The 21,648-nt window shown below is 41.1% G+C and overlaps 1 protein-coding gene across 4 annotated transcripts in view; it reads right to left on the reverse strand.

The window, feature by feature from the left end:
- Positions 1-21,648, reverse strand: part of PRUNE2 (prune homolog 2 (Drosophila)) — an 87,718-nt gene that overhangs the window by 56,251 nt on the left and 9,819 nt on the right. For 2 of the 4 annotated variants that reach the window (XM_012650666.1, XM_012650667.1), the window contains exon 1: positions 11,098-11,221. Coding sequence is in view for 2 of the 4 variants with exons in the window: in XM_012650663.1 (XP_012506117.1) it covers positions 20,837-21,614 (778 nt within the window). In the remaining 2 variants the exon portion in view is untranslated. Of the gene's footprint in view, positions 1-7,273; positions 7,423-11,097; positions 11,222-20,836; positions 21,615-21,648 lie in introns of those variants that run through there. The other 2 variants (XM_012650665.1, XM_012650663.1) reach the window with 2 other exon arrangements.

A 21,648-nucleotide genomic window follows, 5' to 3' on the forward strand; every position in this document is an offset into this window, starting at 1 on the left:
TTAATAAAATGTGGTATATGTATACCGTGGAGTACTATTCAGCTTTAAGAAACAATGGTGATATAGCACCTCTTGTATACTCCTGGATAGAGCTGGAACACATTCTACTAAGTGAGGTATCCCAAGAATGGAAAATCAAGCACCACATGTACTCACCATCAAATTGGTATTAACTGATCAACACACGAGTGTACATATAAGAATAACATCTATTGGATGTTGGGCAGGGGGGAGGGGGAGGAGGGGATGGGTATATTCATACACCAAGAGTGCAATGTGCACCATCCGAGAGATGGACATGCTTGAAACTCAGACTTGGGGGGGAGGGGGGGCAAGGGCAACATACGTAACCTAAACATCTGTACCCCCATAATATGCTGAAATAAAAAAAAAAAAGGAAAAAAAAAGTTAGAATAGAAAAGTGGTTTTCCAAAGCAGGTGTCCTGGGTCCCAATGGCATTTTTTGAAGAAATAGAAGAATCCATTCTAAAATTCATTTGGAATTTCAAGGGATCTCAAATAGCCAAAACAATCTTGATAAAGAACAAAGTTGGAGGTCTCACACTTGCTGATTTCAAAACTTACTACAGAACTACAGTAATCAAAACAGTGTGGTACTGGCATAAAGACAGATATATAGACCAATGCAATAGAATAGATAGCCCAGAAATAAACCCTCGCATATATGGTCAAACGATCTTTGACAAGGGTGGCAAGACCATTCAATGGGGAAATGGCCATCTCTTCAACAAATGGCGCTGGGAAAACTGGATCTCCACACGCAAAAGAATGAAGTTAGACCCTCACCTTATACAGTATACAAAAATTAGCTCAAAATGGATTAAAGACTAAAACATAAGACCTAAAACTACAAAACTTCGAGAGAAAACATAGAAGAAAAGCTACATGACATTGGATTTGACCACAATTTCTTGGCTATGACACCAAAAGCACAGGTAACAAAAGCAAAAATAGATAAATAGGACTACATCAAACTTAAAGACTTTTGTACATCAAAGGATGCAATCAAAAGTGAAAGGTAACCTATGAAATGGGTGAAAACACATGTAAGTCACATATCTGATAAGGGGTTAATAATTCGAACATATTTTTTAAAACTCCTAAAATCCAAAACCAAAAATATAAATAACCTGATTTCAACATGGGCAAAGGACTTGAATAGACATTTCTCTAAAGATGATATACACATAGCAAACAAGCATATGAAAAGATACCCAACATCACTAACCATTAGAAAAATGCAAATCGAAACTACAATGATATACCACCTCACATCCATTAGGATGGCTACCAAAAAACCAGAAAATAACAAGTATTGTCAAGGATGTGGAGAAATTGGAACTCTTGTGCACTGTTGGTGGGAATGTAAAATGATGCAGCCACTATGAAAACAGTATGGTAGTTCCTCAAAAAAATTAAAAATAGAACTGTCATATGATCTTCTGATTATATATCCAAAAGAATTGAAAGTAGGATCTCAGATAGATGTTTGCTCTCCCACTTACACAGCGGCATTAGTTAGAATAGCCAATAGGTGGAAGCAACCCAAGTGCCCACTGACGTATGAACAGATAAACAAAATGTGGTAATATAAATACAATATTATTCAGCCTTAAAAAGGAAGGAAATCCACTCACAGTCTACAACATGGAGGAACTTTACGGACATCATGCTAAATGAAATAAGATAGTCAGTCACACACACCCAAACCAATACTCTATGATTCCACCTACTGAAGTTCTCTAAAGCAGTCAAATTCATAGGAACAGGATGTAGAACAGTGGTTGCCAGAGGCTAGGGAAAGGGAAAAATGGAGAGTTGTTGTTTAATAGGTACAGAATTTTAGTTTTGCAAGACGAAAAAGTTCTGGGGATTTGTTACCCAGCAATGTGAATATACTTAACACTACTGAACTGTACACTTAACAATGATTAAGATGATAAATTTTATGTTATACTTTTTTTATTGCAGTTTAAAAAAAAAAAAAAAAGGCAGGTGCCCTGAGAGTGGGTACAAGATAGATTTTTCTAAGCTCACAAAACCACCTTCGGATCATAAACTGCTAATTGTAGCCTGACAGGGAAATTAGAGTTCTAGGACCTGCCTGTGAATGATCTCATTTTGTGGATACCCACTTAGGTGCACTAGACCTTGATTTCCTGGGACAGCTGATGTTTCTGCCATGGCTTCAAGATAAGCATTATTTTTATACCTGAACCACCAGAAAGGCACTCTTCAACTATTCCCACAATCAAGTGTATCATATCAGCAAGTGGAAATAAATTATCCCAGGATATCACATAAAATACATATATAAAAAAGTCCCAGAATTATACTCAGAAACTCCTTTCAGGGAATTCTTATCAGCTGGAAATTTTTTAAAAACCAGTAATTAAATCTAACCCTGACAAATGTGTCTTTTTAAAGAGCTACCATCACCTTGAAAGTTTTAATCAAGCCCAAATAGTTTATTTTAAAGATGAACTGATATTATAATTTTTTTTTTGAGACAGAGTCTTGCTCTGTTGCCCAGGCTAGAGTGCCGTGGTGTCAGCCCCAGCTTACAGCAACCTCAAACCCCTGGACTCAAGCCATTCTCTTGCTTCACCCTCCAGAGTAGCCCAGCGCGCACCACCACGTCCAGCTAATTTTTTCTATTTTCAGTAGAGACAGGGTCTCGCTCTTGCTCAGGCTGGTCTTGAACTCCTGAGCTCACACGATCCTCCCGCCTCGGCCTCCCAGAGTGCTAGGATTATAGGCATGAGCGCCCCACTGAACTGATATTATTAATACATAAACAACAACAAAAAAAACCTCTGAGGAACTCTCAGAATCATAGGAAGTAGCTAAGGGAGAGGAGATGACAAAGTGAGACTTCCCTGAAGAAGCCAGAATTAACAGGAGCCAGTGACGGTGATAAAAACCTGGGAAGAAAGAAGAGATTTTGGTCTTCATCTTATCAAGAAGCCCCTGGGTAGAGGGAGCAATTTAGACTTTCAGAGGTGGCTGGGCGTGGTGGCTCACACCTGTAATCCTAAGACTCTGGGAGGCCAAGGCAGGAGGATCACTCAGGGTCAGGAGTTCAAGACCAGCCTGAGCAAGAGTGAGGCCACGTCTCTACTAAAAATAGAAAGAAATTAGCTGGACAGCTAAAAATATATAGAAAAACTTAGCCGGCATGGTGGCACATGCCTGTAGTCCCAGCTGGTCGGGAGGCTGAGGCAGAAAGATCGCCAGGAGTTTGAGGTTGCTGTGAGCTAGGCTTACGTCATGGCACTCACTCTATCCAGGTAACAGAGCAAGACTCTGTCTCAAAAAATAAATAAAATAAAAAATAAAATAGACTTTCAGAGGAACTTTATCTTCTCATAAACCTTAAAAAAAAAAGACTTGCCGCTTGTTCATTATAAAAATGCATACTATTTGTAGAAAACTTAGAAAATACATTTTACATATAAAAATAAAATTATGTATTTTAAATTCAGTATCATCCTGCCCAGACTCATTCCTCCTTCGATAACAGTACCTCTATATTCCCTTTGGAGAATCATTTCTCCATCATGCTGAGTCTAAAGGGTTGAAGGTTGAGGCTAACTCACCCCCGCTTCAGAGACAGTCATGTGACCCAGGCCTGACCAATCAGCATAGTCCCCACCCCCTGCCAACAGTGATTGGTTCCAGGAATAAGCCTGTGACCCCACTCGTTCTAGTGAGACTCAACTCAGACTTTGTGGAAACTTTTGGAAAAAAGAAACCCTTTCTGGGGGGATTGCCAGCTGAAGGTAATGTAAACCCGAGGGCACTGTAGAGAAAGGAACCCAATCTATTGAGAAACAGAGGCGACGGGTGGAAAAAAGAATGATAAACATTGGCTGCATGACTGGAGCTTCCTTATCCACCTCTGCAGACAGCCTGGTTAGTTCCTGAGTTTTTCATGCTACGAGCCAAGTAATGTGCTTTTTAGCCTAAGCCAGGGAAAGTTGGGTTTTTGTCACCAGCCACCCAAAATGACCTGACTGATAAAACAGATTGGGAAAAATATGTATGCTCTCAGAGAGCTTACATGTGGCATATTCTTTATAAACACAGGGCTATCTCCCATATGAAGTACCAGGGTGATGATTCTTGAAATCAGCTGACCCTTGTATATTTGTTGGATGAATGCATTTGTGCATATCACTCCTCTAATCCTGAGTGCAAACGAAAGAATGTCATGTGAGGAGAGGGCATGCCCTGAAACCTGAGGACACTCCTTAAAATTTTTTTTAATTTTATTTTTAATTGACAAATAATAATTGTATATATTATATGTTTATGGGTACAATGTGATGTTTTGGTGTATATTTACATTGTGGAATGATTAAATCAAGCTAATTGACATCCATAGCCTCACGTACTTACTTTTTTGTGTGGAAAAACATTTAAAATCTACGCTTTATCCTAGCACTCTGGGAGGCCGAGGTGGGAGGACTGCTTGAGCAATCAGGCTGTTTGAGACCAGCCTGAGCAAGAGCCAGACCCCATCTCTTTAATAATAATAATAATGATGATGATGATAAGAAAAAACCCTACTCTTTTAGTAATTTTGAAATATACAATGCATTATATTATTATTTATTATAGTCACCACTCTGTACAACAGATCACTAAAGCTTATTCCTCCTGTCCAGTTGAAATTTTGTACCCTTCGGTCAACAAGTCCCTATGCCCACCCCCGACCCTCCCAGCCTCTGGTAACCACCATTTTACTTTCTACTTCTGTGAGTCTGAGGCCACTTTTGGACAAAGCTACTTGAGTTTGTCTGCCCTGGTAATTTGCCTCCCAGAGTGGTTTGCTTTGAGACAAGTCAGAGGGAGGGGGAAAGAAAAGCAGGAGTTGGCTGCGTGCTCAGCTACAGGGCAGCTCCGAAGTCCCTGCTCTCCGTTCCTGCCTCTGGTTCCCATTTCCTCCACCTTCCCAATGGCTGGGGTCTGACGGATCCAAGTTAGCTACCTCTTGGCAATGGGAAAATTCTAGATCACACTTAAAGGTTTCTATGCTCTTTGAGGACTCCGGACTCCCTTAGATTCCCAATGCAAAGCTGAAAAACTTCTTCAAGTTCTTTCCTATCTCCATCCTCAGACTCATTCTCCTGCAAGGAATTTCTCCTTAGCCTTTCAGACCAGTTTAAGAAAAACAATGCTCACAAATAGGAAGGTGATCTACCACAGTGGGGTCAATGGGATCAGTCCCACTTCTGCTTCTTTTTAACCATGTAACTGTGATAAAGTTACTTGACCTCTCTAAGACTTAGTTTCCTCATCTGCAAAATGGGTATGATAGGAGAGATTTCAAAGAGATAACCAATAAAATACTTGGCAAAAGTTCCAATATATTATCACTTTTAATATTACTATTATTAGAAGATTTTGGGCTAAACTAAGGCTTCTATATTCACTGTGAGTCTCCAAGGTGGTCATAGAAACCTTGAAATTGTAGATAAACTCATCACTGAAGTATGACAAATGATTTCAGGAGGTTGGGGGTCTGTCACCAACCACAGAACCATCAGGAATTCCTGGCACATAAGCTGTCACATTCATAAGGTATCTATTATGGGCTGAATTGTGTCATTCCCCACCCCCAAAATTTATATGTTGAACTCCAGGTTAGTCTAGTACCTCAAAATGTGAATGTATTTGGAGATAGGATTTATGCAGTGGTAATTAAGTGAAACTGAGGTCATTAGGGTGGGCCCTAATTCAATATGACTGGTGTCCTTGTAAGAAGAGGAAATTTGGACACAAACACAGGCAGACGGAAAACCATGAGAAGACGTGGAGAGAAGGTAGCCATATGCAAGCCAAGGAGAGAAGCCTGTGAAAAAATCAACCCTGCCAATACTTTGATTTCAGACTTCCAGCCTCTGGAACTGTGAGAAAATACATTTCTACTGTTTAAGCCACCCAGTCTGTGGTGCTTTGTTATGGCGGCCCTCGCAACTAATATAGTATCTGATCTTCACAGGCATATCCAGTTTCAAGGAGAAGAATCTTTACTCTGGAAGGAGAATATCAGTCATTTCGTTCATCCTCTCTACTAGAAAACCCTTGTATTGCTGCCTGACAGATCTACAGGGAGAGAGAGAAAGACAAGTTAGGCCCCTTGAGACTGAGAGAAAGAGGCTATCACCTTTACTTACATGTACCCCACTGCAGAGTATAATCACATTCTACAAAGCTAATTTATAAGACTTGATTAATTTCATACTCTCCTGAGGTTTACATTCAGTAATCATACAGCTACACTAACCTCACGGCGAGAATTGATTCATTTAGCCATTTCTTTTTCATTGCTATGTCTTCATTGTGTAAATGTAGACAGCTATTCAGGGGGGAAAATGTGCTCATGCTTTTAAATAATCATCATTCACAGAATTATAGCATTACATGGGAGTCTATGACTGTCTTATAAATCACTCATATTTTCGGGTGACCAGGTCTCTGCTGATAGAAGTACTGGGAAATAAACTTCATTGCCTAAAACCAGCCACACACCCATCAATCTAGTTAGAAACAAACTTGAGCTTATAAACTGGCAAGTACATGAGAAATGTGGGGAGATATTCCTCATAGGAAATCCAGTCTCTGCCTTTATAGCAAAGACATGAGCTTTGATTACCCCTGAACTTGGTCTAATGCACAAGGAAAACCTCCCCATGGCCAGCCCAGGGATGAGGACCAACTCCATTCCAAGCTTGCTTGTTTTCGGTTATCAATGCCAACCTGTCTATAGATTAACAGGCTCTAGCTCTCCTTTCGTCTCCATTTTACCTCTCCTTGTAACCTACCTCTCTTGGGAGCTGCTCTCTTGGGATCACACTCTGTTGGTTTCACTCCTATTTTATTTTAAGAAGAGCTATTTCTAGAACTTCCCATTTCGTCAACCTTTCCGGGATATCTCTGGAAGTTGGATGTAGAAAAATGTAATCATTAAGTGGTGACACTTTTATTCCTCTGGTGATTCTCTTGCATCTTGGGCAATGGTGGCTTTATGAATGGGACTTTCATGTTGGATTTGGACAACACTAAATCCAGCTTTTCAGGGCAATATTGAAAGCACATGTTTGGTTTTCAGTTTTTGTATTGGAAGGGATTTTGAAAGATCTCTATCTCCAGACAAATATACCCAAATCATTCTGGTTATCTGCTTAGGGTTTCCAAACCAGTTTCCCACAAGCTTTGACAGATGTAGCTTTTCTCTGATACTCACTGTTTGTTTCTCAGGCTGTTCATTCGGGTATGAGTTCAACAAACATTTGAGTCCCAGACCCGTGTGGAAAATGTTAAGCTAGTCTGGGGGAGGGTGTACCGCAAAGAGAGTGGGTCAGAGACACATTTTACTCTGAGAATATTTAAAATCTAGGAGAATAAAGAGGAAAAGACACATACAAGTGCACACAGAACAACCCAGGAAGGGCTAAATGTCTTGAGAGGTAACCATGGAATTTCAGAGACAGGGCTAGTTCCGCTAGCCGTGAGGGTAGAGTGGATCAACCTGGAATCCCCCAGTAAGAGGCGGTATTTGGCCTCATGGGTAAGCTGATGAGGTAGTGAGTATAAATTACATCTGATCTGTTCTGTTCCTTTTCTTCCCACTTTCTCCCCAGCCTCTATGGCCAGGGTCAATACTTATTCTGTTTTGTGTTGGCAGTGGGAAGCCAATGTTTTTTGAGCTGAGTATTGTGATTGGTAACAGACTGGCAATGGTGCAAGAGAAATGGAAAGCAAGATGGGAGGTGGTAGTCCACCCAAAACATAACCAAGGCTGGAACTGTGCGTGGGATGGAAAGAAAGGAGGCGGTTCCAGAACTGCAGACACAGAAGAAAGCAGTTGTACTTGAAAATAGAGAAAGATGAGAACCTACTAGGGAGGTGCCTGCAGAAGAATTGGCCAGCCCTTTGGAAAATCATTATTTCATCATTTCATCATTTCATTCTTCATGATTGAGAACCTGCAGTCTTGGTGAGTTACTTGATGTAAGTTAATATAAGCAAAGTAAAGAAAGCATGAGACTCTCTCCTCATCAGAACAAGATAGAGTCAACCACACCTGCTTCATCAGCCTTCAGACACGGTCCCAGTGCTGGACTATGGTCTCTATGACTACACTTCCTTTGTTAATGAGTGTGCAAAAATTTACGGAGGTGCCCTTGTTGGGGTGGAGTGTGAAGAGAGGATGGTGACATTTTCCTCCAGTCGTCCTCTTACCTATTAAATCTATCTCATCCATAAATCCTTTACTTGCTCCTCTAAACAAAGGAAATGGAGTAACGCTCTCCCCACCTTTAAGCACCCAGAGACCCTCAGTTATACCTCCTATGGAATTGATTTCACTCTGCCCTTTGCAAACCATTTGTTTTACTTCCTCCTCCCCACTGGAGTGAGGTAGGAGACTGCATCTTAATTACCTTTGCATCACACACAGTCCTTGGGGACAGCATTCCGTTCATAACACATGGCACAAGTTCTGAGAATGGCGTTCAGTGTCATTTTCCCCAAATGTATATAAGTCTAAAGGTTGTAAAGGAATCAGGAAATGTCACCTTATCTTAAAAATAGAAAAGTGATAGGTCTTTTTTAAGTGGTGAGAAATGCAAATGCATGGACCAGATTTTGCTAAGGGCTTATCAAAGGCCCTGGGCTGAGAGAGAGAGAGAAAAAAAAGCACACATTCAAGCTCTTGGACCCCTGGGCTGTGATCCCAGCCCAGCCCCTGACTGGCTGTGATCTTAAGCCAATCACTCCCTCGAACTGGGGCTCATTTTCTTGCTTGTAAACTCAAAAACTGAATCAAAATGAATTCTAAGATTTAGTTCAGTTTATATTACTTTAGCAGTTAAACCTCAGGATGCAAGACCAATACAGAGAATCAGACGACTATCAAAACAGCAGGCAAATAGCCTATTGTCAGAGCAAGATAGAGCCAACTTTGGCAGCAGCCCTCAAATGATAGTGGTGCTCAGATGGGGGGGGTGCTCTGCTCCTGCCTCTTCTCCTGTGCCCCTCGCATGTACCTGTCCACCAGCATCCTGCAATTCCTGCCATTATTATTCCAGAAAGAGCCATGGTCACATGTTCTTTGTCTACTCTGATGCAGACAGAATACCAGGGGGCAGAATCTATCCTTTGACACTTTTCTTTCTGCCTCTTCTCCCCCCTTCTTCCCCCAACTACACCATTAACTCTAATTGGTAAGAAAATGAGAAACCATCCCATATGCAAATACTACTCTGGCAAGAACTTGGTTCATGTAAAGCCTCTGTTGGCAAAATCCTGACGTGGCGAACAAAGGGCAAGCAACTCCAGGCTAGTTAAGAGGGAAAATTCAGCTTTTGTTTGCAAGCTTTTGCGCTGTAACGTATGTTGAATACATGAACCCATGTAAAAACCCCACACCTTGTCGTTTAGCTAGCTAGAAAGTATGAAGTTTTAAGATCAAGAAAGTACTATGATCCTTTATCCTTTATATATAAGTATCTTGTATTGAAGAGAAATCTTTCCAGGAGTACAAAGCCACTGAAGAATAAAGAAACCAAGTAGAATGAAAATGGAAATTCACTGGGATGAACCAAAGAGAGCCATAACCATAGGAGAAAAGTTAATTTGACTTCTTGTTAATGGGAAGGAGAATCTGGCTCATTATCCTTAAGTACCTGTGGGGCATTAGACCTTATTTAGGACTCCAAGGGAAACTTTGCATTACAAAGCTAAAGCTCCAGGGGATGTTTAGGTGCTGCAGACTTTGAATGACAACAGCTTCAACTTGCTCTTTGTCTTTGAGTTGCAGAGCAGGGTCCAAGCTATTTTAAAGTACAGAGATTTCACTGTCCTTAAAATGTCTAATTTGCCAAGAGATATTTCCATAAAGGTCATTTTTTTTTTTACTTCTCAGATAAGAATTTTCTTTTATCAATTTAGAGAAATGCCATGGGCCATATTTTTGATCACCAGGCATTTTAATCTAATTATTCCATATTTCACATTATCAATTATGATTTTAAGAAAACTTTCATCAAATGCAGATTTTGAAATAGACTCACGCAGGAGCAGCTCCCATTTTTCTCTACAGGAGAGGCTTGGGGAGCCATCTGGTTGGAAGTGGTCCCGGAAGCTGAACTCCGAACAGCAGCAGTTTACATAAAATTCAAACCACGTCAAGAGTTCACATCAAAGAGGGGGCAGTTTATGGAGATTATGCCTCTCTCCCTTAAATCAGCATGGCCAGTACTCTGATTTCAGGCAGAACCATACTTTAAATTACTTCTCTAGGTAGGAGGCTAGTTTTGTTTCCAGTTTCTACACAGGAATTTAATAATCTATGTGTTTCTTAGTTGAAATTGACCAGGTGGTAATTTTTTTAGCTTCTCACATAACTTAGTTTCTCAGTGAAATATCGATATCCTCTCAGTAGAATATTCTTTCTGTCTCTAGATTTTGTAAAGACAAAGAGAACAACATAAGCCTGTTTTTGAGGATGACCTATTTTTGCAGCTTAAAACTCAGGTAAGATTTAAAGGTTACAAGATTCTTTAGAAGAATAGAGAAGTGTATGTCACTAGCTTCAACGACTATTAGGAATAATATAAAAAATAAAAATGCCATTCTACCAGGGCTGTCCTGCTTGTCAAATAATCCAAATAGACATTATAGCACTTATTAAGCAATAGTCCTAAACAGTTTCAAAGCTGTCACTTCCTTTGATTTTTCTCTCTCCGTTTTCATCGAAAACATAAAGAATACAAAATAATTACAACTACGCAGCGTCCGTGTTTCCTAATTACCTGATCTCCAAGAAAGAGGCGGAGATAGCATAAAGACCACAAGGCTTCCCAGTGTAAGTTGATACAGAGTGAAGTGTAGCTGCCAGCTGTCAGTTGCCAGGGGCTGGGCAGAATTGAGCATCCTCTCACCCACCTCCCAGCTCCCCCTCCAACTTCCCAGCAGCAACAGACTAGCCTTTGAGAACGGTACTCTCCATCGCAATCTGTCCACCCCTCACCCGATCCTCCTAAAGCCGCACCAGGATGCACCTACCTTCTGAGGACGAGAGGAGGCTTGCTAACGGGAGGATGAGAAGGATGCGCGGTTACTGCTCTTCAGCATCTCTCTCCTGGAGCAGTTAACTGGAAATACAGATTCGCCTCCATTTTCTGGTCACGTGATCTCTGGCACATCTAAATAAGGATGATCACCTGCCTCCCAGATCTCTCAGTGCACCGGCCGCTCCCACTGGGGGCCAGAGCTGGAGCTGTGCTGAGTTTCATTTGGGAACGTACAATAAATACTCTCTCGCCCAGGTTGTGGAGTCAGAAATTCCCTTTGATTTTTATGTCAGCTCAGGAAAACTGCTGCCATTTCTGTTTCTGAGTGAGATGCGATGATGTGAATGGGCTCAAAGCACAAGTTGTAAGAAATTTAGTTCTCCTGAAACCTCTTAAAAAAATCCTGCAGCTTCACAGCACATCCATATAAGATGGCAATTTAATCATCTTCATTTAATGAATAGTGGTTAAGATCATGATAGAATGGACTGTGGAAGCGTAGCGGGATACATGAAGAAGTCCGACTGAAGGTTCTAGAGAGAGTTAGGATGCTTGCCCAAGATCCACATGGCTTTGGCTTTTGGGAGACAAAGGTGTGTGGAGGCTAAGCGTGGGCCCTGAAGTCAGAAGGCTCTAGTTATTAGCAACTGTGCATGTTACTAAACCACACGGTGCCTCACACTGCTCATTCACAGAATGAGCAGTAATTATAATGTTCCTTTAAATTTGTAAGATAACCTGTGTAGAGAGTCTGGGTTAAAATAAACTTGCAATAAACCTTAGCTACTAATATTATTATTAATTCTAAAAATGCCAGCAGAAATATTGATGTGGTTAAGGCAAATAAAATGTAATGAAACATTTATGTAATAGAAAGGCATACATTGTTTTGTGTGATCTTCAAAGAAAAAACATATTATGAGATAAATCAAAGACTTCTGGCCACAATCAGGAAAAATGTTAATTTGGAAAGTAACTAGAAATCCCATGTTACATGATTTCTTCCCTTTTTTGGTGGGGGCTGGGGTGGGAGAGGACTATGGCAGAATAGGGGGATGGGGCAGTTTTAGGTTTCTCCAATGTATTGGGGAAACAGTTAACGAATCCTGTACATTAATGTCTCAGTAACGCTTTTCAGAAGCTGAGGTTCCATCACTCTCCAATGAAGCCAGCTGTGCTATCAGACTCCAATTGATCCAACTCTAGTGGACTGGGAAAGTGAATTACTCAGCAGAGGACAGGGTGGTAAGTGCTTAAAAGAGTTTAGCTCCTATTCTTACAGTGAGGAGAGGCAGTGGGGAAGGGAAGAGACCAGGCAAATTTTACAACTTTATTTAAACTAAAAGAATTATGAGTAGTTATGAAATAATTTCTCAGATGCCATGGAGGAGATTAGGGGTGGGGCTCACAGAAGGGTGTCACCTTCCAGGGTCACTGACTGGGTCAGTTTCTCAAAGCCAAGATGGGTGAAAAATGGTTAGGGGAGAAAAGATGACTTCAGAGCTTGTTGTATCCTGGGAATGTCTGTCCAGGGTGAGGGCTGAACAATGGGGCTCTTGTCTTCAGGAAGGGCTGGCTCACTGGAGAGGGGGTTCCCTCCCCACATGGGAAAGGCAGCAGTTGAAGGCTCCAGAACAGACTCTAACTAATTCTGTTTAAAATAATACCATCTATTTTAAAAGTCACCAGTTGATATGGAAAGTGATTAAGTTATTGTCGTTAGGCCAATCATAGCTACCTTTAAGACATTTAAGTAATACTTCATTAAATGGGAAGTGTGGCACATGGGTTATGACCAGTGATACTTCCTTTTGTCTTGGAAGATGTTCTCCCAGATTGTGCCAGGGCAAAATAGTCCTAACTCAGAGTCAGCTGGGCACTGGAAGAAATGTATTATTTTATTCATCAGGTGAAGGCAGCTACAATTATTTTTTAAAATAAGAATTACTGCTTAAATGCAGTAAGTAGCATCCCGATTATTATATTGACAAAAAGGGCATGGTAGATGTCAAATTCTCCAGTGGAGTTTTAGTTATTTCCTGAAAGCCTAATTAATACTTTCAAGCTATCTCTTTAACAAATTGAGGTTTAAAAGATAAAAATGAAAAAGTGTTTTGAAGATTATATACTATCAACTGCTGCTTGAGTTGATGCAGTAACAGATGACTGAGTAGAATAATGTTTCCTCTCTGATAAGGAAAAGGCCATTCAAACCGAAGAGATTATAATATCCATGGTGTATGCAACAGATGACCAAGGAAAAAAACTGGATAGACACACCTATTTTTTTTTTTTTTTTTTGTCCATGAGGTTGAGTGGAGTGAATAATAGCACTCTCAGAAAACTGAAAGGCTATAAGAATCTTGGAGGAATTGTAATGAACAGGAGAAATACCAGAACACTAAAAATAGATAACTATGGCCTCAAATTTCAACAGAAGAGAAAAGATGGATTTTGAGATGCAACTTGAGAAAAGAAAGATGTATATTGCTTCCAAACTAAATGTAGTATATCTCTCTTGAAAAAAGAAGCAGCAAACCCTAGAAATTATCACAGCTTCATAAAAAGCAAATTATGCTGGACAAACTTCATTTTCTTTTCCATTCATTCAATCAGGCATTTTTATGGGGTGCCTAATATGTGGCAGGTGCTATTCTGAGCACCAATGGTAGAATGATAGACAAGACAAACCAAACTTCTGCTTTCCCAGAGTTTATGTTCTCATAGGTGGAGACAGATACAACAAAATCAATTAAATAAATAAATAGAAGACATTTTCAGATAGAAAAAAATGGTAAGAAGAAAAGAAGGCAGGATGGAGCAGGGTTCTCAATGTCAGCACGATTGACATTTGGGGCTGGATAATCCTTTGCTGTGGGGGGTGCTCTTGTGCATTGCAGGATGTTGAGCAGCATCCTTGACCTCTACCCATTAGATGACGGTAGGACCCACCGCAATTGTGACAACCAAAATGTCTCCAGACATTGGCAAGTATTCCCTGCTGGTTCAGAACCAGCAGCTTGGACTTCTCTCCAAAGGTGACGCAGTCCTGGACTTTTTTGATAGCCTTTGTTTTAAAATAACTCTCACACAGGTCTTGGAAATAGATCCTCTACTGTACTGGAGAAACAGTTAACTAATTCTGTACATTAATATCTCAGTACACTTTTTAGAAGCTGAAGTTCCACCTTTCTACAATTAAGCCAGCTGTGCTGAGTAACTTCTGGTTGCTTCTTCAGCTCCACTCTCCTACTTTCTCCATCTTGCTTTCTACCCTGAAGGCTCCTCACCCTCTGATTTCCACTAGGTTTTGACTGATAAGGACCCTGGTAGGAGATAAGAGGGAGGAAGGAGATGGAGGTAAGGACAGATATTCACCTGGCTCCTTCCCTGTGGAAATGCCTCTGGCTAGCTGTGTCCCTCATGCTAGGTCACTGCTTCTTTCAAGGTGGCCCTTTCTACCTGAAATTCTCTTTCTGGATTCTGGTAACCACTCTCTCCCCTCATCCTGACGTCTAGGAATAACAACAAGTGTATTGCTACTATTCCTGGGCTACTGCACTATTCCTTGCGGGTTCTGCACACTTTGCCTCCATCTTTGTAAATATTGTCTTTATTAAATATCTCTTGAATTTTCCTAATTTGAACGTGTCATCCCTTTCCTGCTGTGTCTATATACTAACACTCCCTTCTTTCAAAAGTCATGCCGCTGCCTTCTCTTCCTCAAATACCATCAATTTTCATGGAGGTTTTTTTTTTCCTTGATGGAAGCTATGCCACTAGTTCTGATGTTTCAAGTTTCCAGCTGGAGAAGCACCTTGGATTTTTCCTCAAACTAGAAGGCAACACAACACAAACGAGTCCCTCTGTGGGCGTTCCTCCCACAGAACAGTTGAGTTGTACTGCTGCATCTTGGCACCCATGGCTCTCTCTTGCTGTAAAATCCCTCACCACAAAATACCACATCTATAAATATTCGGAAAACTGAAATGAACATTGAGGGGCTTTGATTCTCTCTCTTCCCTTTGGCCTCTGGCCACTCGAGTTGGTCCCACACACCGCAGATGGGGAGCAGCCCACTGACAATGGCAGCGTGCTCACAGATCTGCTGTGATGGGAAATATGTGTTTAGGACTCCAAAGAGCTCAGTATGTCACCAGAGAGGCTAAGAGTCAGAGATGAGTTCTGGTTCAGTTATTCTCAAAATATCTCATTGGGAACTTTGCTATTACAATGTATGTGCCTTTCAATGGTACAATGGGAGAACAGGAAGGAACACACCAACCTATAGAAGAAGTTCAAGAAAAATACATTTCGGCAGCTGTGTTTCATTGACAAGCATTAGACTAGAAGTGAGAAGACTTAAGCTTAAGTTCCAACTTCACTTTCTCATTTCTGGGTGACATTAAGCAGTTCATTTATTAAGTCAGTTTGCTCATCTGACTGGGAAATGAGGATAGTAAAACTTTCCCTGTCTGTCTCAAATGGCAGTGGAGTGGGCCAAAGAAAATAATATATTTGACAGCCTGCAACCACTTATTATTGAAAGTCTCTTCTGGATAGGCCTGACCAGAAATGCAGAGATGGGCAGGGAGTGGGGAAGGGACACGAGAGGGAAAGAAGGAAGGAAGGAAGGAAGGAAGGAAGGAAGGAAGGAAGGAAGGAAAGAGACTAAGTCCTGAATTAAATTTCAAATTTAAAGGACTTTTAATGATACTTAATTATCACCACCAACTCACCAAACATAATACACCAAAGAATCAAATATACCTACAAAAATAAATTAACACAGACTCAGTGCCAAGTTTGGTCTTCCAGGTTTGGTGCTTGGAACAGCTGAAAAACCATGAATAAACAAGGGAAACCTGGAGTTTCTGGAGTATCAACTTACCTCTGAGAAAGGGCAAATGTTCCAAAGTGGGATACAACTCAAAAAGCCTTTTTCTCAGAGTGCCCATTACCCAACATCGAGAGAAAGAGTCTATGGATTATTTATCTATTTCTCATTTCCAACATTTGAGTGGGTAATAGACCCAATATGCTAACTCCCCAACTGTAAGTTATAGAGAAAGCCTGATTTCAGAGGTCTCATGAAAAGCAAAGAGATCTAATGGTATCACTCACAGGCGAAAATATGAGTTCTTTTCCATAGTATTATTGGACAGGGAAAAAAAGGCAAAACATTTACTAATTTTAAAGAAAGACTACATAGGGATCACCATAGAATCAGATTGTGTGGAATATGAAATATGCTGTTTAAAGGTCATTTTTATTTTCAGGAGTACTGAACACCTCACCTCATAGAGCTAGGAAACAAGATAACTCCACAAATATGAGGGTAGGTTACTCCTAGATACTCTGTTTCAAAGTTACAAAAGTACAACTCCCTCTCCTTCTCCTCTCTCTCCTCATCCCCCTACCCCCACTGCTGCATGTATCTGCAAAAGATTAGACAAATATTGTCAGTTTTCTCAGTCCTCTTGGAACTGATTTCCTTTTGTCACCTTGCACAGCTATTCCTTTGTCTATACCTACAAAAAGACAATATATTTGTATATTGGTTGTCAGATTTTTGTATAATTCAGATGGTGAGTTTAAGCATTTTAATGGTTTGATGCTTGCTTAGCATATAGATCCGGCTTTTGACTATAATCTGTGATGGTTAATGTTACATGTCAATTTAGCTAGACTACGGTGTCCAATTGTTTAGTTCAAATGTCAGTTTAGATGTTGCTGTAAAGGTATTTTTTAAGATGTGATTAACATTGAAATCAGCAGACTTTGAGTAAAGCGAATTACCCTTCATAATGTTGGCAGACTTCATCCAGTCAGTTGAAGGTTTTAATTGTAACGCCTGAAGTTTCCGAAGGAAGGAATTCTCCTCAGGACTGCACCGCAGAAACCTACCTGAGTGCCAGCCTACCACCCTGCAGAATTTGGACTCAACACTGCAATACTGACTCTTTCTCTGAGTTTCAAGGCTTTGGCCTGCCCTGAAGATTTTGCTCTTGTCAGCTCCCATAATTGCATGAGCCAAATCCTTAAAATCCTCTCGATAGCTAGCCAGCTAGATAAATAGAAAGAAAGAGAGATACAGGTATAGACAGTTCCTGTTCTGTTTTTCTGAAAAACCCTGATACATAACCAAATTATCCCTTTCTTCACCCATCATTCTTCCAACCATGCTTTCTTTAAACATCTTAATGTTTCTTTATTTTGGGAACAGCTTGTGTGCTGCAGATTCCCCTGCAGATGTTCTCTGTGACCATGTAGGAATGACCAGGCACATCCATCAGTGTCTGATGGAATTGATATTTGATCCTCTGCTGGGCCAGACCATGGCTGGAGGACGACCAAGGTCCTGGCAAAGGCTTCTGGGAAGATCAATTCTAAGGAACGTGAATGGAGTGATGAAAACCTCAAGACAGAGAGGTTATCTCCTAGCCCTAGTAAAAGTTTTGTTGACAAGGGTCAGTAGGTGGAATATGAGGAGAAAATGTATCTTTCTAATGCTTTTTCAGGTTTTAAAAATGTGGCTTGCTACTCTCAAAACACGCCTGAAGCTCTGACTAGGGGGGAGGGGCAAGGGCAACGTAACCTAAACATTTGTACCCCCATAATATGCAGAAATAAAAAAAAACAGTTTAGGAGCTGAGAAGGGGTGAGGCTGGGGAAGGGGAGGGAAGAAGCTGATTTGTAGCTGACTCATCATAGTGCATACTATGAACCTATTTCTATTTATGAAGAGCCTCCTAATTTTTTTGAAGGATGGTCTTGATTTTGGACATTCTAGCCTATGATCAGATTATGTGTCAGATGACGTCTTCAGATTTTGTTTGGGAAACTATGGTCATCTCATCGTACTGGTCCTGTGATTACCTTTCTGTCTCCAGGATTTCCTTACCTGATTCTTCCCATTTCACCTGGCTGGCCTCTGACCCTCTTCCTTGCCTTTACAAACGATGACTTTCCTTTAATGCCCATCTCTAATCACACCTCTCAGAGCTGCGGTATGACTTTCATAGGTTCTTGGCACTTCTGCCTTCATGGACCCCTTCCATCATTAAAATTTTTTTTTAAATTTATTTTACAACTGCTTTGGCATAAAGACAAATATAATCCATATGAGAGTATAATAATTATTTTCTTTTTACTTTAAAAGAAATTAAAACATTCTTGTGAGCCCTGGGCACTCTGCCTTCTGTGTCTGATGGCGAGTAAGCCATCCCTGGTACCTGCTCCAAAAAGGAGCCCTAAACAGACATCTCTCCTTTTATTTCCTCACTTGTATAATTCTTATCTCACATAGTTGCCATTGTAATGTGACACAGTGCATATAAAGTCTACAGCAAATGCCCCTAATTGGTAGCTATTTATATTTATACTGATGTTGGTCATTAACTTTCTTTCTTTCTTTTTTTTTTTGGCAGACAGAGTCTGACTCTGTTGCCTGGGTGAGTGCCATGGCATCAGACTAGCTCACAGCAACCTCGAACTCCTGGGCTCCAAGCAATTCTCCTGCTTCAGCCTTCCAAGTAGCTGGGACTACAGGCGTGTACCCCCACGTCTGGCTAATTTTTTCTATTTTTCTTTTTTTTAGTAGAGATGGGTTCTCGCTCTTACTCAGGCTTGTCTCGAACTTCTGAGCTCAAGCGATCTTCCCGCCTCATCCTCCCTGAATGCTAGAATTACAGGTGTGAGCCACTGTGCCGGCCTACTTCCTTGACTTAAATATTACACTACTACCTACCTTTTCACATATGTCTAATTTAACTAAACTGTAAACTCCTAGAGGGCTAGGAGTGTGTTTTAAACCAACGGTTGTCAAACTTCACTATGTATGCCTCAGGAGCTGCTGAAGCTCAGTTCCTGACTCAGGAGGTCTGGGGTGGGGCTGATAATTTGCATTTCTAACAACTACTCAGGTGATATCTATGCTGCTGGCCTTAAAGAACCACTGTTTTAGACAACTCTGTACCTTCCCCAAATCTAGCACAAAAGGAAACTTCCAAATACATTCAGAGTCAATTGTTTAAGCAAAAGGTAATACAAATGCTGGTAGAAAAATTTGCCCCTGACCCCATTGTGAGAACAGTTTCATTACTAGAGGGACTCAGTGGAAAGGGATGAGCAAAGAAATCTTGTTGAAAGAAAAAGTGCTGGTGGCACAACTGAACACTGACTGTCATCTGTTGGATTTCAGGGGCATGTGCGAAATGCAGACAAGAAGCCAAACAATAGCTCGGCCAACTCAAAGCTGCCTGAGCTCTTAGCTCAATCTATAACAATGCCAGCAGGGCTGCTGGGATCCATCTGCTACTCTCTTTCTGATAACGGATCTGGGGTCTCTCTGGAAGGAAATAGCTTGACAGGAAGAAAGAAAGATTAGGCCAACTGAAAATGTCTGGATTTATGAAGCTACAGTTGAACATGGTACAGCTTTTAACTCCTTATGGCACTTTCTGAACCCCCAATAAACCTCTGAGATTCTTTGTGTTGGCTCTGTTTCTTTCATCAATAAAGGTCATTTGTGAATGCCAAAGCTCTCCTGGTCACATTCTGTTTCCACACAAATTAAGTTCACAGAATTTAATGCTGCAGGAAGGCTTGAGATCTTTCAGCCCAATCCACTAATTTTACGGATGAGAAAACTTAAGCCTGGGGTTAATCCTAACATACAGAACCAATAATGGTAAAGCCAGGCTGGAATCCAGCTTCCTTGCTCACCGTGGGGGCGTGGTGTGTGTAATGCTTTATACTCCCAAACCGAGGAGCAAAAAGGTATCTTTTCTCTACTACATTTTAAGGAGGAAATATGATTTTCCCCCTTTACTTCAGTTACTTTTCACAATTTGCCCTTTTGTCCCTGGAAGCAGGAGGGCTCTATAAGGGCGAATTAAGAGAACTGAAGAACACTGAACAGTTTCGGCAGAGCCTGAAAGCTTGAGGGCAGCAGTGACATCCTGGTCCCTGGTCTGTGCTACCCAGAAACATGGCACAGAGTAAATTATCAAAAACCATATGGTGAATGAATGAATGAGTTAGTGAACAAATGAATGACTGAATCACTGATTTGAAGGGGGTTTGCCAGTTTTATAGCCCATTAGGGAATGAACGTTTCACACTAACGTGGAGTCTCCTTATCTCCCACCAGTGAGTTAGTGCTTACATAAAACCAGAAAATGCCTTTTCTATAAGATAGGCAGCGTGTCAGCTGGGAAAGGATGAGCTTTGGAGGTGGAAAATTTTGAATCCCAGAGTTCACTCTGGTTTCCTAATTCTAGCCAAGGTATAGAACCCTCTAGCTTCGAGTCCCCTGGCCCTACCCTACCCTTCTGACTCCACTATCCTGTGTAAGGATTAAACGAGATAATGTGTACAAATTGCCTTGCTTATAGAAGGTGGTGATTAAATATTAGTGCCACCCGCTCCTATTTCCAAGTGCCTGTTAAAGAGTCATGCAGGTATTGAAGTAGGTGGGGAAAGGAGTTGGGAGGACAGGTATAAGTTTGGGTGAAAACAGAAGGGCGTTTTTCAGGTGAAAATGTGCATGAATCATCACTGGAGTTATAGTTATCTAGTAGCTGCTTTTACTGAGGTGTGTCTCACAACAAATGTAACCAAAGCACCTATCATCTAGGTATTCTTCATATTCCATAACCCCCCACCATTTCCCAGGCTTCTAAATAAAATGATTTTTAGGGAAAAAGTAAAGCCAGCTTTTTGCTTACCCATTTGATCTTGGTTTCCTGGTTCTGGGCTCAAGGAACTCTGTCTCCTCCTCCACTTCCATGTCAGGGATCACGTTTTTCTGAGAAGGCTGTGGTGAAAGCATTTCCCATTCATTGTCATGGGCAACAGCCTGCAATGTCACTGCATCCGGGCTGACCCAGCCTTGGCTCTTGTTCCTCCGTGATTGGCTGATCAGACCAGAAGCTTCCTCTAGTGCTAAAGATTCTAGAGGCTTTATTTCCTCCAGAACCTGCATCTGGGGACCGTTGTTCATGCTGAGATCAGAGAATGGCTCCACAGTCTTGCCAGGCCATCCAGGCCCTGAGTCCCTGGCTTCTTCCAACGATGGATCGCTAACCTCACTATGGCCCAAGACCATCCAACTCTGATCTTGCACAGGGCTCTCAAGAGATGATCTCAATGATCTCCTGTCATCTTTGGAAGACATTCTCTCTGCAGAATGATCTTTTCTTTCATTTAGGGAAGCAGGCTGACATGCATCTGGGAGGCTTGCTGATTGAGTTCCCGGCAGCCCCGTTTTTTCAGAACTTATGTATGATTCTTCTAATTCAGATATGCTTTCTCTTGCTTCACAGGCCTCTGGCTTCAGGGGTGAATTTTCTTCATGGTTTACAAGTATGTAATCCATGTGGAGTACATGAGGATCTTCATACTTCTCCGTGCATCTTTCCTCCTTGTATTTGAATTTTATCTGCTCAGGCTCTTTGGTAGGAATTATTTTTTCTTCGTCCAACTCTAATATTTCCTTGCTAGCACCTAGAAGTGGAAGTTGAAGGTGAGAAGGGGAGAA

Source organism: Propithecus coquereli, unplaced genomic scaffold, assembly GCF_000956105.1.
Source record: "Propithecus coquereli isolate 6110/MARCELLA unplaced genomic scaffold, Pcoq_1.0 Scaffold339, whole genome shotgun sequence".
Lineage (NCBI taxonomy): Eukaryota > Metazoa > Chordata > Mammalia > Primates > Indriidae > Propithecus > Propithecus coquereli.